The sequence below is a fragment of the Tachypleus tridentatus genome, chromosome 10 (assembly GCF_004210375.1).
Source record: "Tachypleus tridentatus isolate NWPU-2018 chromosome 10, ASM421037v1, whole genome shotgun sequence".
In the NCBI taxonomy this organism is placed as follows: Eukaryota; Metazoa; Arthropoda; class Merostomata; order Xiphosura; family Limulidae; genus Tachypleus; species Tachypleus tridentatus.
The window spans coordinates 45,238,998-45,257,848 of NC_134834.1; the positions used below are offsets into that span (position 1 = coordinate 45,238,998).

Below are 18,851 nucleotides of genomic sequence, written 5' to 3' on the forward strand. Positions count from 1 at the left end.
ATGAGGGAATGCCAAATTTTTCACACTAGGGGAAATTCTAGATTTGTTTTATACTGCCTCATAAAAATAAGAACTTAAAACTTATATACTATTAAAACATGGATTATCATCGTTACAATAAAACAAAGTAGTTTAATTAAATTTGGTTTGGTTTGAATATCCTGCAAAGCTACACGAGGGCTATCTGCACTAGCTGACCCTCGACAGTCCAGTATCTCTCCAGTTATTTTACATATTGTATATAATTTAAGATAACTTACAATCCATATAACTGTCAGCCCAGTAAAATAATGGCCAACTGTACAAAACATTTTCCCTATAAAATTACACTAAGCACAACAAACACTGCTTATTTACTGCCCAATTCCCTAACACTAAACAAATCTTTCATTCACCTCTTAATCTTCTCAACTATGCCCTGAAAATGCAAATAACAATTTACTAAAAAAATGTATGAGGTCTTGTGAAAATAAGATCTACAATGTTAACTCTCATTCGGAAATGCAAAAACAGTTCATAAAAACAAAACTTACGTCATGAATGTGACTAGAATTTATTAAAAACTCTGGTTTCTGTTTCTGGAATTACATGTCTTAAAAAAGCAAACTACAAAAACACAAGGTCATAGGTATTTGTTTAAGCTTCTAATTTTTCAGTGTCCCAGTTGTTTTTTAAACTTCTTTACATGTGGGAATAATTTAACCAATCCCCTTATAGTCATGGATTTTCACACTTTTTGGTAATGTTTGCAAAATAGCTATGGTTTCAACAAAAGTTTATCCTAATTTCAATATTGTATCAGCAACTAACACTAATTTCTTTAAGTTTTATCAACAATATAATGTCAAATTTGAAATACAATAAAAATCAAATCACCTGGGTTAGCAATTATGGAAGCATCCAAATATAAATCCAAGAGAGAAGTGTTAGCAGACATTTTGCATCCCTATTCTCTTTTCTTATCACAGTACAGGGTATACCTATAAACAATTATAAATGAAACTTTGTAGTAATTTATTAAAAGTTCTTTACTTTAAACAGTAAGCCATTTTCAACATACTAAATTGCACAAATTCAAAAGTTAATGAATATTTTCATCCACAGAAACAATTTTCCAAAGCACACCTAGCAAAAAAGTATAATTTGTACTCCCTTTTGTAATAAAGTTATGTAATTTTACAACTGAATGAAAGATCTGATGTTGCTATAGGAATATTCTACTATCAATCTCAAGTTACATCAAGTTAATGATACACATAACATCTAATATTTATTTATCAGAAAACAACCTAAAGAGTTTATTTCTTCGCAATGTAGAAGCTTCAATATCCCTAATGCCAATAAATACTCAGTATTGTGTAATCTTTCATTTGACAAATTTTTAGGTAAAAGAAGACACTTTCAAAGTTAGTAGCCCACCATTTCAACAATAAAGGAAAAAGATTTCTGAAAATGCAACTATGATATACAGGTACAAAAGGCAAAAAGGGCAACAACTCCCTTATTCAAAGTGATACTTGTAAAAAAGAACTAATCTATAAAAGCTTTTATCCAAGATAAACATCTGTTTAAAAAAGATGAAAAAGTCTAAGGAAAGGATAAACACCGTAATTTAAGGGATTTCAGCTAACAGATGATATGAATGATTTAAAACTACAGGAAAGTAGAATTTTGTTAAAAAAGTACATTAGAAAATAAAAATTTGCTGACAAGAAGCAACTAGTTTATAATATTAGAAAAGTATATATTTTTAAGGATATTAAACAAAAGAAAATTCTTAGAACAGTCACTGGGTCTTTAAATAATGAAGATAAATGGTTGAAGATAAATGTTCTCTTTTATATCTGTTTACAAAAGAAAATATTAATAGATCTCACCCTGAGCATTCTGTAGGAATGTTGTAACTGACTTGAATCATGTAAATGCAGGATTATATAACTTTCCATGACCATTTTACCCATCAAGGGATGTATTTGACATGACTTAACAAATGCTGAAGGACTGAATTTGGTCTATCTAGACCAGTGGTTCTTAACCTGGGTTAAGTCTCAGGAGTTCGGCAGAGGTCAATACACACACACTGTGTGTGTGTGTGTGTGTGTGTGTGTGTGCGTCTCTTCTGTTCACCCCACTCGTATGATTCATGACTATGTTCCACTTGGCCATCATTGGCTGCGGCTGATCATATCACATCACTTGGCCTTAATATCTGTGCTGCAGGGAACTTCGTGTGCTTAGCAGTCGACTTGTGACTGTAGTAATCGTGCGTCATTTGTAAATTTTTTCCTAATCTTTCAATCCCTTCATACTAACTATGTCATACTAACAGAAAGTGGTTGGACAAATACGTACATTATGGATTCACGTGTAAAAAAGAACATGATGGGAGTCAGCATCTTCAATGCATGATTTGCAATGCCAAGTTAAGCAATTCTAGTCTATCACCAGCAAACTAAAAGAACACTCCCTAAAGCTGCATGGAGATGGGAAATACAAGAACACAACGCTTGCTGAATTCAAGGTAAAGGGAGCCATGTTCAATGAAAAGGCTACTTTGCCCGTTCTCAGCTTTGTACCCATTGACAAACCAATCCTCACAGCATCGTATGAAGTTGCATACTTGATCACAAAGCAGAGCAAACCACACACCATCAGTGAAGCACTTGTACAACCAGCTGCATTGAAGATGGCAAATATCTTGCTGGGAAAAGCTGCTGAAAATAAGTTATCCCAAATTCCTCTTACAAATGACCCCATCAGCAGCAGAATAGATGACATGAGTGATGACATCTTGGCTCAAGTAGTTACAGATCTGATTTCAAGCCCAGCAAAATTCAGTCTTCAACTCGACAAGACCACCAATGTTTCCAATCTGAGCCAGCTTGTTGTATTCGTGCGCTATGTGAAGAACAAGATAAAAGATTTATTTTGTTAACCTCTTACAACAACAACTAAGGCAGCTGACGTGAAGAAACTTGTGGATGACTTCTTCAGAGACCATGATCTTTCATGGGATATGGTTTCTGCAGTTTGTTCGGACGAAGTTAACAGTCATGTTGAGACGAAACTCTGGTTTTAGTGTGCTGGTGAAAGCCGATGCAGTACACATCATTGTAACGCACTGTGTTATGCATAGGCATGCATTGGCAACAAAAACCTTGCCTTCAAAATTGGCAGAAGTATTAAAAATTGTAGTGGAATGCGTGAACTTTGTACAAAATAGTGCCCTAAAGCACTGCATCTTCAAAGAGCTGTGTAATAAAATGTGCTCTGAATTCCAGGTACTTCTGTACCATTCTAATGTTTGGAGGTTATCCCAGGGAAAGGTGCTGAATCGTGTTTTTGCCATGCGTGTGGAATTAGCCCTGTTTTTGCGAGAGCATTAACATTGTCATGCAGATTGCTTCGAAAAATCTGAGTTCATTCTTATTTTGGCGTACATGGCTGATATCTTCAATGCTCTCAATCAACAGAGGCAGGGTGGTGGAGTCAACATCATCGAAGCGGTAGAAAACCTGAAGGCTTTTCAGAAAAAGCTACCGTTATGTAAACGACAAACAGAGAATGAAAACTTCACAAACTTTCCCCTGCTGGACGACTGTGTAAGTAAAATCGAAGATGTGTCTGAAATTGGAGACATTTCTGTACCCGGGGAACTGAAGCAAGCAATTGCCATGCACTTAGATAAGCTCGCAAAGTCTCTCGACGGATATTTCCCCACCAGAGAATCATATTCAGCATGGGTGAGACAGCCGTCCATGTTTAGTGTTGTGACAGCAGATGTCAACGATGAATACCTTGACAAAATCATTGAACTTCAGCAGAGCCAGGTTCAACAGTAACTTTTCTGAACAACACTCTCAACGTTTTGGTGTCACCAAATCGTAGCGTACCCTCTTATTGCTAAGAAAGCCCTTGAGATACTCATACCCTTTGTTACAACGTATCTTTGCGAGCAATCCTTTGAGGATGGTAGATATAAAAATGAAGAAAAGGAACAGACTTTGTTGCAAAAATGATACGAGAGTGGCACTTGCCAAGGTGAAGCCACGCATTTCTGAACTTGTCTCTGAAAGGCAACAGCAAAAGTCACATTGATTTGCAGTAAATATTCACAGAGTTATGTTTTTGTGCGAAATTCTTGTTTTGTTGGTTTTGTTCTTTGAACACAGTGATATTGTGTGCAACTGATGCATGGTTCATTTTGTGCACTAATAAAATATCTACTTATGTTTGAATTTGAAAAAAAAATCATTTTATTTTTCCAATTACAAAGGGTTCAGTGAATGCAAGTGCAAAACTTCTGGGGTTCAGTACCTCCAACAAGGTTAAGAACCACTGATCTAGATCCTAAGTTGGCTCAAACAGAATAAATGGACACATGATAAAAGAATACAATAAAATTGTGAAAAGTTTACAATGCCTGTTAATGCATAAAGAGATAACATAAAACCACTGCAGAGAAATGACATCTTTTGGATGTGAGTATAATTATGACCAAAATCCAGAACAAAAAAATCTAGATCAGAATATAATATTTATCCTGTCTTAAAACACTGATGTTTTTTTTCTCTGTTCAATACAGTGTATCTGGAGAAGTTGGTTAGGGAGATGTATATATATATAAGATGTTCATAAAGTCCTAGTGCAACTTTAAACCCCAATAACTTTTGATGCACACAACAGAAATAAAAAGTAATAGTACACAAAAGCACATTTCATAAACTTTTACTAAAATGCAACATTATTATTTCAGATCTCTAAGTTATGATAGAAGAAAAAATTAATTGAAACTAATAACAGCAGTGAGAAAACAATTAAGAACTTATTACAATACAGATGCACCACACTACAACTCACTTAACACTATAATGGAAAAAATTTAAAGAAATAGAATCTGAAAATGATAAGTCACTATCAGAAAGACCACAACTCAGTGATAAGGCACAGCTGGATAATGATTTTGGAGAGTTAGAAATTGATTGAAAAATGTATTACTGCAGATGGTAATTAAATTTAAATTTACAGAATAAAACTTAACTAATTATGTTTTTATGTGCTGTTCACAATTTGTTTCTGTCACGTGTACATACAAATGTAAAGTTGCACATGGATGTTGTGTGCAAACAATATTATATGTTCTGTAATTTTGGTTTTGTCTTGGAAAAATAAACTGTTAAAAACTAATAAAATATTAATGATCAACACTTCTATAATATTTTAAATTTAATAAATGATTAAAATCAACATTTTATACTTACACAAATTTAAAATTTCATTGGACCATCAATAGCTAACTTTAAAAGCACAGTAGTACATTTTGATGTTTTCTGTCACCCTTAAGAGTTATTTACAAGACAATAATTTATACTTCTTCCCCCACACACTATATTATATTAAACTGCATTGTTATTTAAATAATTCCTTGTTCAACCTTCATAATACATCACACTAGATATGAAAGCACTGACTTTATGACCTTTCATCACTGTACGATACTGTTTTTTTTATTTCATTATTTTTAGTGATTTTGTTAAAGCTAATTCTGCAAGATTGTGCTAAAATTGTATTTTTACCCCCATAAAATTGTGTTCTTTTGCTTGAGTTCTGCTGTAGCAAAGTTTTCCATTTTATTATTTACACTTTATTTTCTTATAATATGTATTAAAAATTCCTTTAGTTTGACAATATATGTATTCAAACACTCACATTCTATTTTGTAAAACACTATCTTCCAATTGAACTTTATCATTAATATTGCCTAACATTTCTTTAATCTCATTAGTTTAAAGATTGGATAAAAGTTTTGTTGCTTCTTAAAAGCTAAAGCAGCTCATGTAAAAATTAATGTAAATAACAATAAGTGTAATATGAGATGGGAAAAATATAAATTATTGTGTCTTATAAATAGCTCCTGAAGGTGACATAGGAAACATTGAAACATGTATGTATTGTGTGCTTTTAAAGTGGAAGTCACTGATGATTTCAATAAAATTTTAAACTTGTGTAAATATAAAATGTTGACTATTTATTAGACGGTAAAATAGCATACACTGAGTAAATGAAAATACTACTTTTTCAATGAGCAAATTAGTTTATTTTTTCATGACCAAATCAAGAAAATGTTTTATGAATATCAATGTATTTAGCTCTACCATAACAGACAGACCAAGGTATGCATTGTCTTGACTTTTTTAGTGTAATATTCAAAATTTAATTAAACAATTTTAATAATGATTTTTCAATAAACTTGACATCAAAACTAGTTTATAATCAATTTTCATAATTCCTATGTTTTAGTGCCTTAAGCTAAAAAACAAAATATATTTTAGAAAATTTTCAATCCTCATTTTTCTACGTCACAATATAAAGCTCCAAATTTTCATTACAGAATATAACTTTTGAAACAGGTTTCTGTATTTTTTAAACCAACTGGAAACATGAACTATGGAATTTGAATTTAAGATATCAATAAACTAGCCAAATCCATGCTTTTTCTCACTTTTCATGATATATGGACAATGTCTCACCCAAATATTTTTTTTATATAATCTATCTTTTGGTAATTACAGCTTGTATTTTTCAAGATGAGACATTACACATTGTTGCAAAAAATTCAGCACTTTGTTGCACAAAGTTAGCATCTCATTAGAAAGAAATGGTTCTATTTCAATAAAACAACTGTCAAATACATTTGTCAGTCAAATACAAGACTAAAAATTTTCAAAAAATGATTGGAAATTACAAAAGAAACAATTTTGACAGAACACAAAACAAAACATATGACAATACTGAAAGAAAAATTTAGAGTAATTGCCTATAATTGAAACACTGTTCAAAAGACTTCTTGAATATTTATAAAAATTAGAAATTTTAGCGATTGACTTCACTTGATTATCGCATTCAAGTTTTATAATTTTTCACAAGGTATGCAACTTATGTTTTATCAAAGTAATGCCAAATTTTTTGCAACAAAGTACTAAATTTCTGTAATATGTATTTATGAATAGGAATGCAATATCAAAAGTTTGTTTTAAAGTGAGAGTCAGTAACCATGGAGGCAAGACATTGTCTTGGATCTACTTTTCACATTGAGTAAATCAAATTTACTTGGTTGATGAACATGCTTATAACTGATGTATAAAAAATTATTCTGTGACACTCAATAGAAATGTTTGATTTTTGTGGATGGAGAACAACTTTATGCTAAGGTTAATTTCAACCCTTGCTGATGGTCCAACAGAATTTGTTAGACATGTAACTTAAACAGAAGGTCAGGCAAATCATATCAGTTTCACAACTTTCTATTAATGGATTGATATGCACCTCTGAAAGCTAAACAGGATATTTTTCAGAGAACTGTATTTGAAAGAAAAATTATGCTTAATCAAGATCAACTCAAGAGGTCAAAGTTAATATTTTATTTTTACCTGAAAATATACTTTCTACAGAAACTTACTTCTATCCACACACTTCTTATTCCTTAAAAGTCTGCCTCAGATCTTGTGTATGCCACTAGCCTTGAGCTATCTCCAACCTAAGGTATGTGGTATAACAAAACTACACAAGTGCAAACTATAATGACCATGAAGCAGTAGATCTTTACAGGTAAGAGGGAAACTGAATCCATCTCAGCAGAGTATGCTTTTTACTTGGGCAAAAGGCAAATAAGCTAATATACTGCAGGATGGGTACAAAACATGACCAACAAACTACTTGCAAACAAGTTATCTCTTAACATGAGGTGTAGTGTGACTATAGCAATCAGACTTGTGGTTTGGTATATGTTGTAGAATTTACTAACCTTAAATAGAGAAAAATAGGCAAGTTCCTTCCTGTCATGCAAGGAGAATATTTTATCCCATCCAGTTGACCAAACCACTAGACAATTGACATATACAATCAGGTTGACCTGCATTACACTGAAATGGACACTCATGACCTACTTCTCATTGCATTGTGCTGCCAACTCAAATTCTTGAACATAAATTGCACAATTAGAAATGTCATAAGTCTTGTGTTCCACCTGAATGAGGAGGGATGAAAATCTGCATTGAAGAAATACTGGAGAAGTGCCAGATCAATTAACCCCATACTGGTGTAAAAGTCTTTTACTGGAGAAAATGCAATAAATTGGTGAGAAAATTAATTTTAAAAAACTGGCATATGTAAGCCAAGAAAGCAGACAGAGCCACACTTATAACTGGCAAGTTCATTCCCTCATATGCCAATGTGCCTTGGTAGTTAGCAAAAGTATTAAAGTACTAGTTAGCAAATACATGATACAGGATAAGAGAGATGGCATACAACTTAGTAGTGAACACAGAAAATGCAAAGTGGAATCTGTGTGCAACCACAGAGCCATTACAAACCATAGCAGAACCTACAGAGGCACCTCAAACAATTTGTATAAATAACTACAGAGAGATGATTCAAATGTTCAGCAAAGAGAAGGTGGTATTTCCAGCCTGGAGTATCATCCTTATTCAGGTGACTCAGAGAAAGATTATACATAGAAATGGTAAAATGCCATGGATGAATGGGCTGAACAATAGATTTGGAAATGTTGTCCAATGCCAGACCCAAGTTGGTCATGTATGCACAAATACAGAAGCCAAAAGATGGAATAATTGATAGTATTTCACTGAACATAACAACCCACTAAGAACTGAGCAGTACTGGGGCAAAAAACATAGTTCAGCAGCATACTGCAAGGAGAGTTGCAAAGATCATAGATTTAGTGGGGGTTCATGGTGGTTCACAGACCATTAGTAAAGGAGTCACACTGAATGAGAAGTGACTAGCAAACTGAAATATGGTGTGGTTGGATAACAAAAAAGCAAAAAGTTATTCAATATCCTTTACTTTTGGGAAATCACCAATTTCTATCTTAAACTCATCTAAAATGTTGATCTCCACTAAGTCCAATAGCAACTCTTTCAACAAGTCAACTACCTTGTTAATAAAAATGCAGATCTCTTTTTTCAAATCTTAAAATGTGTCCTCTCATCCCTTAAACTTCATTTTTACATTATGACTGGGTATTCTCATATTACCATCACCCTCCAAGACAATCTGAATATACTTTATTTCTTTCAAGATGAAAGAATTTAGAGATCTTACCCATTTAAGATAGCCTTTCCAACCATGAACCATCCTTGTAACCCTCCTTTGAACCATTCTGAATAAGTTACTATTCTTTCTTAAACAAGTGAATTGCAGAGATAATTATAAATTAGCTCTTTTGATATTTATTTAATATATTCATAAATAAGATGCAAATTATATTAGCTTTACTACTAGAAATGAAGCACCACTTCAATGACTTACGAAACTTATTCACCACTAAGCAAAGACATTTTTCTGAAGCCACAGAACAAAGACACAAGTTGATTCCCATTTATATACTAATAATTGTATAAATATTCTCAATAAAAGTAAAAACCAGACATTCTCTACAAATTATTTAGATAGTTTTCCCTTGGAATAATGTGTATATTTCTGGTCTTCGTATCTAAGATATGATACTGATTTACTAAAAAGTGTTCAGAGAAAGTTACTACGACTATTTAGAGATGTAAACAGGTTAGTGACCTTTCTGAAGTTTACAGAATTATCCAAGGCATTGATAAGCTAAAAGCATCCAATTTTTCTGCATTATATTGTGAAGATAACAGGATTACAGAACACAAGTTTAATTTTGGGATGATACTGGCTAAGATAAAGAGGTAAGAAACTGTGTATTCTTATATCCTAATAATGAGTATGTTTGTCTAGGAGTAAAGTAAATGAAAATATTTTTTGTTATTCCAAGAACCAAACAGTTCCTCAGTTTCCTTTAAAAATTTCTTCTGAAGAGAAAGTTTTTTCCAACTTAAATGTCTTCATATAGAAGAGGCAAATAAAAGTTCCTCATGATACAGAGAAAATATATGGACCAAAAGAGCCACTTTCTTAAAACATCATTTTAAACTTCTTCAAAAAACAAGTTTCTTCATGAAAAGAGGAAATTGATTTCTTGGGCCAAATATTTCCTCCACTGTATATAAAATTTCTTGAATAGTAGAGGAAATTGAGTCCTTTCCAAAGAAACAAATTTTGTCTTCAAGAACATATGATGATAGCCAAACCAAAATAATCTTAAAATATATTTTACCTTTCAGTCATTTCTTCAATTTTATAAATGTCTTCAATAAACTGTGTGTGGTGTTTGCAGATTAAATTCCCATTAATGAAATAAGCTATCATTTTACCCTCAATGCAATGTTTTAGCTTTAATATATGAGCACTTACCAATAAATGTAGTAAATGACTGTGGGACAATTTTGGTCACAAATAATTTCAAGTAAGAGAATTCACTCCTGGTTAAGAAATTTTTATGTCTAAAAGACTAATGTGATGACTGATTTATGCAAAAAGTTCCTTTGACAGTAGGGTGGGTGTGGAAGGATGTTCCTTTAAGACTAAACAGTCCCTTACCCTCCATATGCAAAGTTAAAATTCAGAGAGGATTCTAAGGTACAGTAATATTTCATTTTACCAACAAAATGAAAAACTTAAGTTACCACCAGTAGTAATTTTTTTACAGTTTGCAAACTTATTTTACCAATTGTTTTTGTTTCATTCAATCTGTTTCTTGGGAATTGCTATTTGTTTTACACTAGTTTTTACAATACCTACTAAAGTGTAAACCTAAAAGCAAACCTGCACACTTAAAATTTAGTGGTCTTGGTCTATATATCTGACTTTGGTGACTTGGGGTGGATCTCATAGACATGCACATACACACACACACATTTGAGTGGATCCCAAACTGTAGCCATAGAGTGATGTGTTGTGCATCACTAGAATCAACACAAAAAAGTAAGCATCACTGAATTGAACAAACTTTTCCTCTCCCTGAAGAAGTCCAAAATGCAATGTGCCAGTCTCAGAATGACAGGATTGTGTATGCCACATGCAATCAAAGGATCAGAACTTATACAGTCTGGACTTATAAACATTCATCCTTACTCCCATACCAAGTGGGCAAAGAGTATTCCACTTGTCCTTGAAATTATGGTGGGGACATGGAACCTGTGCTCAACTGAAAGAACCAGGATGGGACCACTTTACCTCTAGAATTATGGAAATATAGTGGACCACCTTCTATGAATAGGTTATGAAACCAACACTGATCAAAGAGAAAGGACATACACTCCCTAACCAGACAGCTTTGTATAAAATCTGAGCTGGAATTACATGCAGCTTCCCATTCAACCATAATATGTTGGACAGTAAGATGTTCTAAATTAGTGATGTGTAAAGATTTACCTTTATCCATAAACCTTGGAATTCCCGATCTTCAATACACATACACGTTATCCCTGAAGTGATGAATCTGTAAAAACATGAAACTCAAGACACAGGGGTAGCATAGGTATACCAATGGTAGTGTTGAACCAATCTAACCATCACTTGAGAAGAACACTTAAGGGATTCCATATGTGTTCATCCCAAAGGAATTAGGGATTCCCAAAAGAAACAGAACCATCTACATAATTAAGAGCTTGAATGCCCATTCAACAGCTTGAAGCCAGATGGGCATTTGATGAGACCTGCTTAAAACCTGTCAGAAAACTTGAATGACCCTGCAGAAAAGATATGGTACAGATGCTAGGCTGAAGGACAGATCACTGAATAGCAGAACCTGATTCCTATGAATGAATCATAAATAGCAGCAGGACAAATTTACTAGCAATGCATCAGTAACATCAATCTTTATCATCCAAAAACCTAGTGAAGATGCCAACAAAGGGTGAGAAAAGGACTCCATTATGAACCTGGGAAGCTCAAAGGATTGGATGAGACAAGAAAGATTAAAAATTGTTCCCCTGCCTCTTGTTGGCCCAGCATGTTAAGGCGTGCAACTCGTAATCTGAGGGTTGCGGGTTCACATCACCATCGCGCCAAACATGCTCACCCTTTCAGCTGTGGAAGCATTATAATGTTACAGCCAATCCCACTATTCATTGGTAAAAGAGTAGCCCAAGAGTTGGCAGTGGGTGGTGATGACTAGCTGCCTTCCCTCTAGTCCTACACTGCTAAATTAGGGATGGCTAGCACAGATAGCCCTTGAGTAGCTTTGTGCAAAATTCAAAAAACAAACAAGCCTCCTGTCATCTCTGGCACAAACAAAGTGGAATAAATTTCCAGAAGAAAAGACTGACTTGCACTTCCACTCCCATGAACAATAACTCTGATAACCTTGGAACAAAAATTCACACTTCCCTAATCAGTTGGGAATGGAAATATCACAGGTTGGGAAGATAAAGGAGGTGGAGAAGTTATTGAAAAGACCAACCCCAACATCACAACCTCAAGTACAGATAGAATTGCAGTGAAGAAATAACATGTTTATCAACTGTTGTAACCTCACTCCTACAAAACCCCACCACCTATGGTAAATACCAACTCCGTTGGCAATAGCTGGCCCAAGTGAAGAAGCTTTGAAACTAAGGACAGAATCTATTCTAAGTATTCATGAAGAAAGGAACAGAGATCAGGGGTTGGGACACATAAGCCATAGTTATGGTCTGACTACCAATAGGAGTCAAAGATAGTCTAGAGGCTAGCAATAATAGAGAAAACAAAACAAATGGGGGACATCATTTCAGGATTCCAATGCCTCTAAGAAGCTCACAAATATCAAGGAATGACAAAAAGGAGCCTCATGTAACTTGTAAACAACTATAGCAAATAGATAAGCTTCCTCTAACAAGGTATTTCTACTCAATAAATCCCATTGCTTACAAGCCAGGAAAGCAAAGAAAGAACAGAAGCCAATAATTTGATCAAGGTAAAGGTCAGTTGAAGACATCATTCGTCCTCAACTTGATGTGGGGACCCTTGATAAGTTTCCAACAATTTTTTTTTTCTTTTGAATGGAGTGGAGGAATATTTCAGAGGATAAAACAAACAAAAGAATTATGATCTGTTAAAAGGGATTCCAGAATCCAGTCTGAAACCTCACACATCCAAAAGTGAATCTAGTTTATAGAAACAAAACATACATAAACCTAGCATATACATAAACATACAAATGAAGGTACAAGGTATATCTATTCTATCACATAAAACAGTATATCACCCTGCATGAACAAGCAATATCAAGTGTAAAAGGAAACTCTAACTAGCACTCCCTCCTAACCATTCTACTGTCAAGGAAGGAGAAGATTGAAAAGCAACAAAGGAAAGCAAAAAAATTCTGCACACCTGAGAGACTAAGTGAAAAGGAAAAGCAGGTGGTTGCTCCAAATTGGCCTCATGAAAAAGCTATTTAGTAAAGGAAGCATAAAAAAACACCAAGTTAAAATTCCTCCTAGAATGTCCTGGATCATCAAGAAAAGCAATTTCAGAAACCTCAGAAGAAACACCTCCAGGATGAATATATGCCTTCATCTCACAATAGCATTCATTAAATGTTAAACAGCAATATTTTTGTTACTTTCAGAAACGTGAAATGAATGTATACAGTATAAAGTATTAAAAATATATATAAAAATTTAACTATATGCAAGCTTTAGTTTTCTTGATACTTTTGTTTTGTTGGTGAAGACCTAGCACATGGAACTATTGCTGATTCAAATGGTTTTTATGGAACCAACAAATTCACTGAAATTTCAAACAGCACCTGGAAAAGCTCCAAAACTAAAGTGATGCTCTTGCTTAACATTACATTTCTACAAACAAGAACTAGTAGTACTAAACAAATTAGACTCTTGGAGATAAATTGCCTTAAAAACTTGTTATATTTTATTTCCTTAGAGACATTTCAAGCAAACAGTTTTTTTTCAAGTGAAAAAGAGATTAAAGATACAAATAAGCCTTTTCTGTAGCTCAGCACTTAAGCTGTTCATTTCCTCCAACATTTTAAAGTATATGATATACAACATACCTCCTCCAACATCAACAGAACCATAAACAAACAAAAAAAAAACCATTTTCATAATTTGTAAATAAGGTTAAGTCCTTCAGATGTTAACAAATGTTTCAGTATTTCATATAATTATATTCACTACCTTAAAAATTGTTAAAACTATTCTTTCAGTGCTGTGTTATATATTTTATAATTTTTATTACCTTATTTTTAATCAACAGTTCTTTTTGTCAACTTTTTATACTACCTTTACTGAATTGTTTAATTTTCATAGTTCTATATCATGTTGCATCCCACTCTTGTTTATTCCTTGATGATGAGAAGCCTACTTGAAAAAATGGATCTTAGAATAGCACCAATGAGTATTGATACTTTTACTGATAAGCAGAGAACAACGTTTCAACCTTCCTAGGTCATTTTTAGGCTACCAGCCATTCCAAGACGCATTCTTGTATATTATTTCCTTTCTAAACATTCTGGTAATTGCAATTAACTGACAGGCTTATTTCTGGATTAAAATGTCTGCTTCAAACGTTGTCAAGGAAATAAAGTACAAACAAAGCCATATTTTTTTCTTGTGGAATGCAATGGAATGGCATAACAGTACCTTTTATATGAATGGACAGCAAAATTATATAACTTAAAGTATTACACAAAAATTACTTATTTTCATAAGTGACTGGTTTTATTTACTTAATTTACTGTACATATTCGTATTATTAAATGTATTTCCATCAACTAAGAACTATTACACAAAAAGAAAAGTATTAGTAGTACTAGGAAGCTTGAGTGACTTTTAAACAATGAAAATATTTAAAAAAAAAGATCGCACAACAATGGTTTCCACAGACAAAAGTTAGTACATTTCTACTCAAGTTCAATCACACAGTTAATACGTTACGAAAAATAATTAAAATTCGTACCTGTAAATCAGCCTTTCTATCGGAATAACGTTAACAAAATGTCAGCGTTTGATATCAAACTATTGCTTTAAAGTTTACCTGGTAACTTCAGACTGCAGAAACCGTATAAAGCCAACTAAAGACAAGATAAAATGTAATCCTATTACAATCTATTAACTTAAAAACTCATACTCTTACTTAAAAATAGCACTTTAATGTATTAGTGTAAAACTGCAATTTGTTATAATTCACTTATTGTAAACTATAACCAACGCAACAGCCTAGACTATAGACCAGTAGAGTATTTGCTACAATAAAACTAAAATTACTAAGTTCTCACTCTGCTAGGTCATAAAAACCAATTTCTATCCTGACCTTTAAAAACTATCCAACTTTTACCTTTCACGCTCAAAAATACTGATCTTCCAACATAACCTATAATTATTTATTAAATAATCCTTCTAGCCCTGTGATGTAGTAGAGCCAAAAGCGCATGTCACGACGTTTCACAAAGTTATATTTAATTCTAATACAACAACTTTATTTCCAATGTATGTTAATCAACTTTGTATTAAAATGTACATTTCAAACTACATTTTAATAACTGTATAAGATCTGTTTTTAATCTTAACATGAATGATTTAAATAAAAACAAACTTTATCACGTGACTTGTTCCCTTCAATATGAGAATTCTTTGAGTACATTACACTTTTGTAGTATAGTACGAAATAACCTATTTTTATCGCGTTCAATCTCCTTTTTACACCGAAATATGAAAAATCAAATTAGACCTACCTGTCTCAACTCCTTTTACATCATTTCTTTCATACGTTTGCTATTACATCATTTATAACCAATAGAAAGACAAAGTTTTAAATTACCGAATGACGTATAACTAGAGTGATCTCAAGACAGGTTTTCAGTCGAGTATGTGTTTTCTTATAGTAAAGTCACATCGCACTACCCGTCGAGTCCACAGAGGAGAATCGAACCCCTGATTTTAGCGTTGTAGTTTTCAGTTATAGATTTGCAATAAATTTTAAAATAAGTTCAAAATCTAAAAACAATATTTGATAATGGCCAAAATTTAAAAATCAAACTTTCTGTAGCTTGGTTTGTTTTGAATTTTGCGCAAAGCTACTCTAGAGCTATCTGCGCTAGCCGTCCCTAATTTAGCAGTGTAGGACTAGAAGGAAAGCAACTAGGCATCACCACCCAACGCCAACTCTTGGGTTACTCTTTTATAAACGAATAGTGGGATTGATCATAACATTATAACGACCCCGCAGCATCAAACTGAACTGAAACACACTGTTCAAGTTACAGATGTTTTGTGTGAAGTTTTGATGAACAAATATGAATATTTATTCAGAGATGGTCTAAAAACAACTAAAGGGCACGTAACAAAACTCTTCATGAAGTCTGATGCATTTACAAATCTCGTTCACTACTTTATTCACTGAAATCATGTGTTAATGATGAGCTTTACTTCTAAAGAAATTAAAGATCATAAGTAAAGCGATGCATTTAGAATAGGTTGCTCCAACCTTTGTGTTGAAATCAGGCAGAACTATTCGTCTATGTGGTGACAACATTGGGACATTAGGTTATTATTATGCCTTTGCACCAACGCTTAGATGCGAATAAATATCCACTACCCAATCCAGAAGATTTGTTTGCCGCCTTGGTTTGCGGAAAATTTTCTACAAGCTGGGTGTGAGCTACGTTTGTCAACAATTAGCCTTCGATGAAGATTCTCGCACATGATAAACTATCAACATGCATAGGAGGCTTTATCAGTATAATCGAACACTCTTTGGTCTCGCCAACAACCCCAGCAATTTTCCAGAATAAGGTAGAGCTGATACTCCAGTCTCGAAGGCATCTTATATTACCTTGACAATATTATGGTCACCATATCAGTGCGTGATCAGCACGTAGAACGTCTGTAGTCCGTTTTCAAACACCTACAGCGTTACGGTATTTACCTTAAGCCTGGAAAAAGTCAGATTATGCAATCCAGTGTTGAATATTTGAGACATGCGACCGACGCTGATGACGTGATAACGTAAAAGTAATTATGAACGCTCGACAACCAATACGTATTAGGTAACGTTTGCCCTTTCTCAGAATAGTCTTATATTATTCCACATATTTGGCTCTCCATGGCACAGCGTTATGTTTGCTGACTTACGCTGCTAGAAACCGATTTTTGATACTCGAGGTGGGCAGAACACAGATAGCCCTTTGTGCAGCTTTGCACTTAATTCGAATCAATCAGTGAGATTTTTGCCAAAAATATCTACCCTTTCACATTCTTTGAACGAACATTTGCAAAAAACGAAATTATCATTGGAGTACATATAACACCCCCAGTGGCGGCGCCAAGGGAAGGTTTGAGTCCCCCTCAGACCCCCAATATAGTTACCTACATTTATTCATAAAATATGGAAAGCTCAATCGTCGTTGTTGCTTAACAATTAACATCAAAGAGACATAGATCTGTAGAACTCAACGTCTTCATTAAGACGGAAGTATGTGTTATGCGTCCCATAGCAATGTACTGAATGCACTGAAACTCATGCACTGTATTGCCGCTCCATGTGTAATGCCATTCCATCTTGAGCTTTGACGAAGATTAGACAACCACGTTGATTTCAAGTTACAACAGATCATCAGGGATTTTACTTGATAAACCAAAGGTTTCATAGGTATTTACCCATTAATTTCATTTGTCTTTTATTGAAAAGTAAAACATAGCATCCATGTATAAGTGTATTGTGTATAGGTCAAAACTATGAAGCATTTAGCCAGTGTTGTGTCCTCTGTGAGATCATTTTCCATTGTGTATCAGCCATCCAAAATTGTACTGATGATTGTGGCATACACTTAAAATTGCGACTTACAATCCAATTAATGTTATACTTATGATTAGATAATAACCTTACATGTTAACTGATCAAATAATATTTCTAAACAATTCTTGAATGAATTTTGAAATTGTCATTGGGCTATTTAGAAGTGCCTAATTTAATTTTGTTTGTTTTGTTTGTTTTTTTGGAATTTCGCACAAAGCTACTCGAGGGCTATCTGTGCTAGCAGTCCCTAATTTAGCAGTGTAAGACTAGAGGGAAGGCATCTAGTCATCACCACCCACCCCCAACTCTTGGGCTACTCTTTTACCAACGAATAGTGGGATTGACCGTCACATTATACACCCCCACGGCTGGGAGGGCGAGCATGTTTAGCGCAACGCGGGCGCGAACCCGCGACCCTCGGATTACGAGTCGCACGCCTTACGCGCTTGGCCATGCCAGGCCACCCTAATTTAATGTCATGTAGTAGTTACACTATTGTAACAGGTGCTTGTCACACTTATGATAATAAGAACAATATCACAATCACTTTTTGGTGTTTATGAATAATGTGAATTTATGAAGAAACCAGCCTTTCTGTGAAGGTTAACTGCAATTTAGACATTTTGATTTGGTGCTACTATGACCATTCAATATCCAGGTCGCGGGTTTGCTTTGTTCGAGTGCGCGATTCCCGCCTCGAACGCCTTAAGCGTATGATCACCGAGCCGCTGACCATGGTGTACGCTCTGCGTACGGCTAACGAACGGCTCAGGCCGATTGAGAACAAGATGCCAGCCGCACGCCACACTCCCCCTGCTCACTCCCATTAGCTAGCTGCTCACAGTTTTACAACATGCCCTATCAAAGCTGTGTTTTCTAATTAGCCCTGTAATTTTACATTATCATTACCCTCTAATTAAATAGTTGTGCTATATGGTTAAAGATAAACACTTTCTCTAACAGTATTTCACATATATGTTCTGGATTTTCATGTGCTATTAATATAATTTGGTGATTTCAATGCCGCAGAGCAGTTGTTCGTAATGTTGAACTGTGTTTAGTTGTTATTTGTTCCGTATTCGTGAAATGACCCAATAGTATGCATGTTATATCTTTTTCCTTAGATTTCGATGTTTAAAATGAATATCCTTTGTAAGCCCTAATGCCAATAT

General features: G+C 34.1%; 1 protein-coding gene across 16 annotated transcripts in view; it reads right to left on the minus strand.

Moving 5' to 3' along the window:
* Sms (spermine synthase) overlaps positions 1–15,762 on the minus strand; it is a 107,958-nt gene extending 92,196 nt beyond the window's left edge. For 10 of the 16 annotated variants that reach the window (XM_076461114.1, XM_076461122.1, XM_076461121.1 and 7 more), the window contains exons 1-3: positions 15,220–15,367; positions 14,842–14,956; positions 877–980 (exon numbers count right to left, since the gene is read on the minus strand). In XM_076461114.1, coding sequence (XP_076317229.1) covers positions 877–937 — 61 coding nt within the window. In that variant the 5' untranslated portion in view covers positions 938–980; positions 14,842–14,956; positions 15,220–15,367. Of the gene's footprint in view, positions 1–876; positions 981–14,841; positions 14,957–15,195; positions 15,368–15,477; positions 15,541–15,616 lie in introns of those variants that run through there. The other 6 variants (XM_076461116.1, XM_076461115.1, XM_076461119.1 and 3 more) reach the window with 6 other exon arrangements.
* Between the last annotated feature and the right edge of the window lie 3,089 nt (positions 15,763–18,851).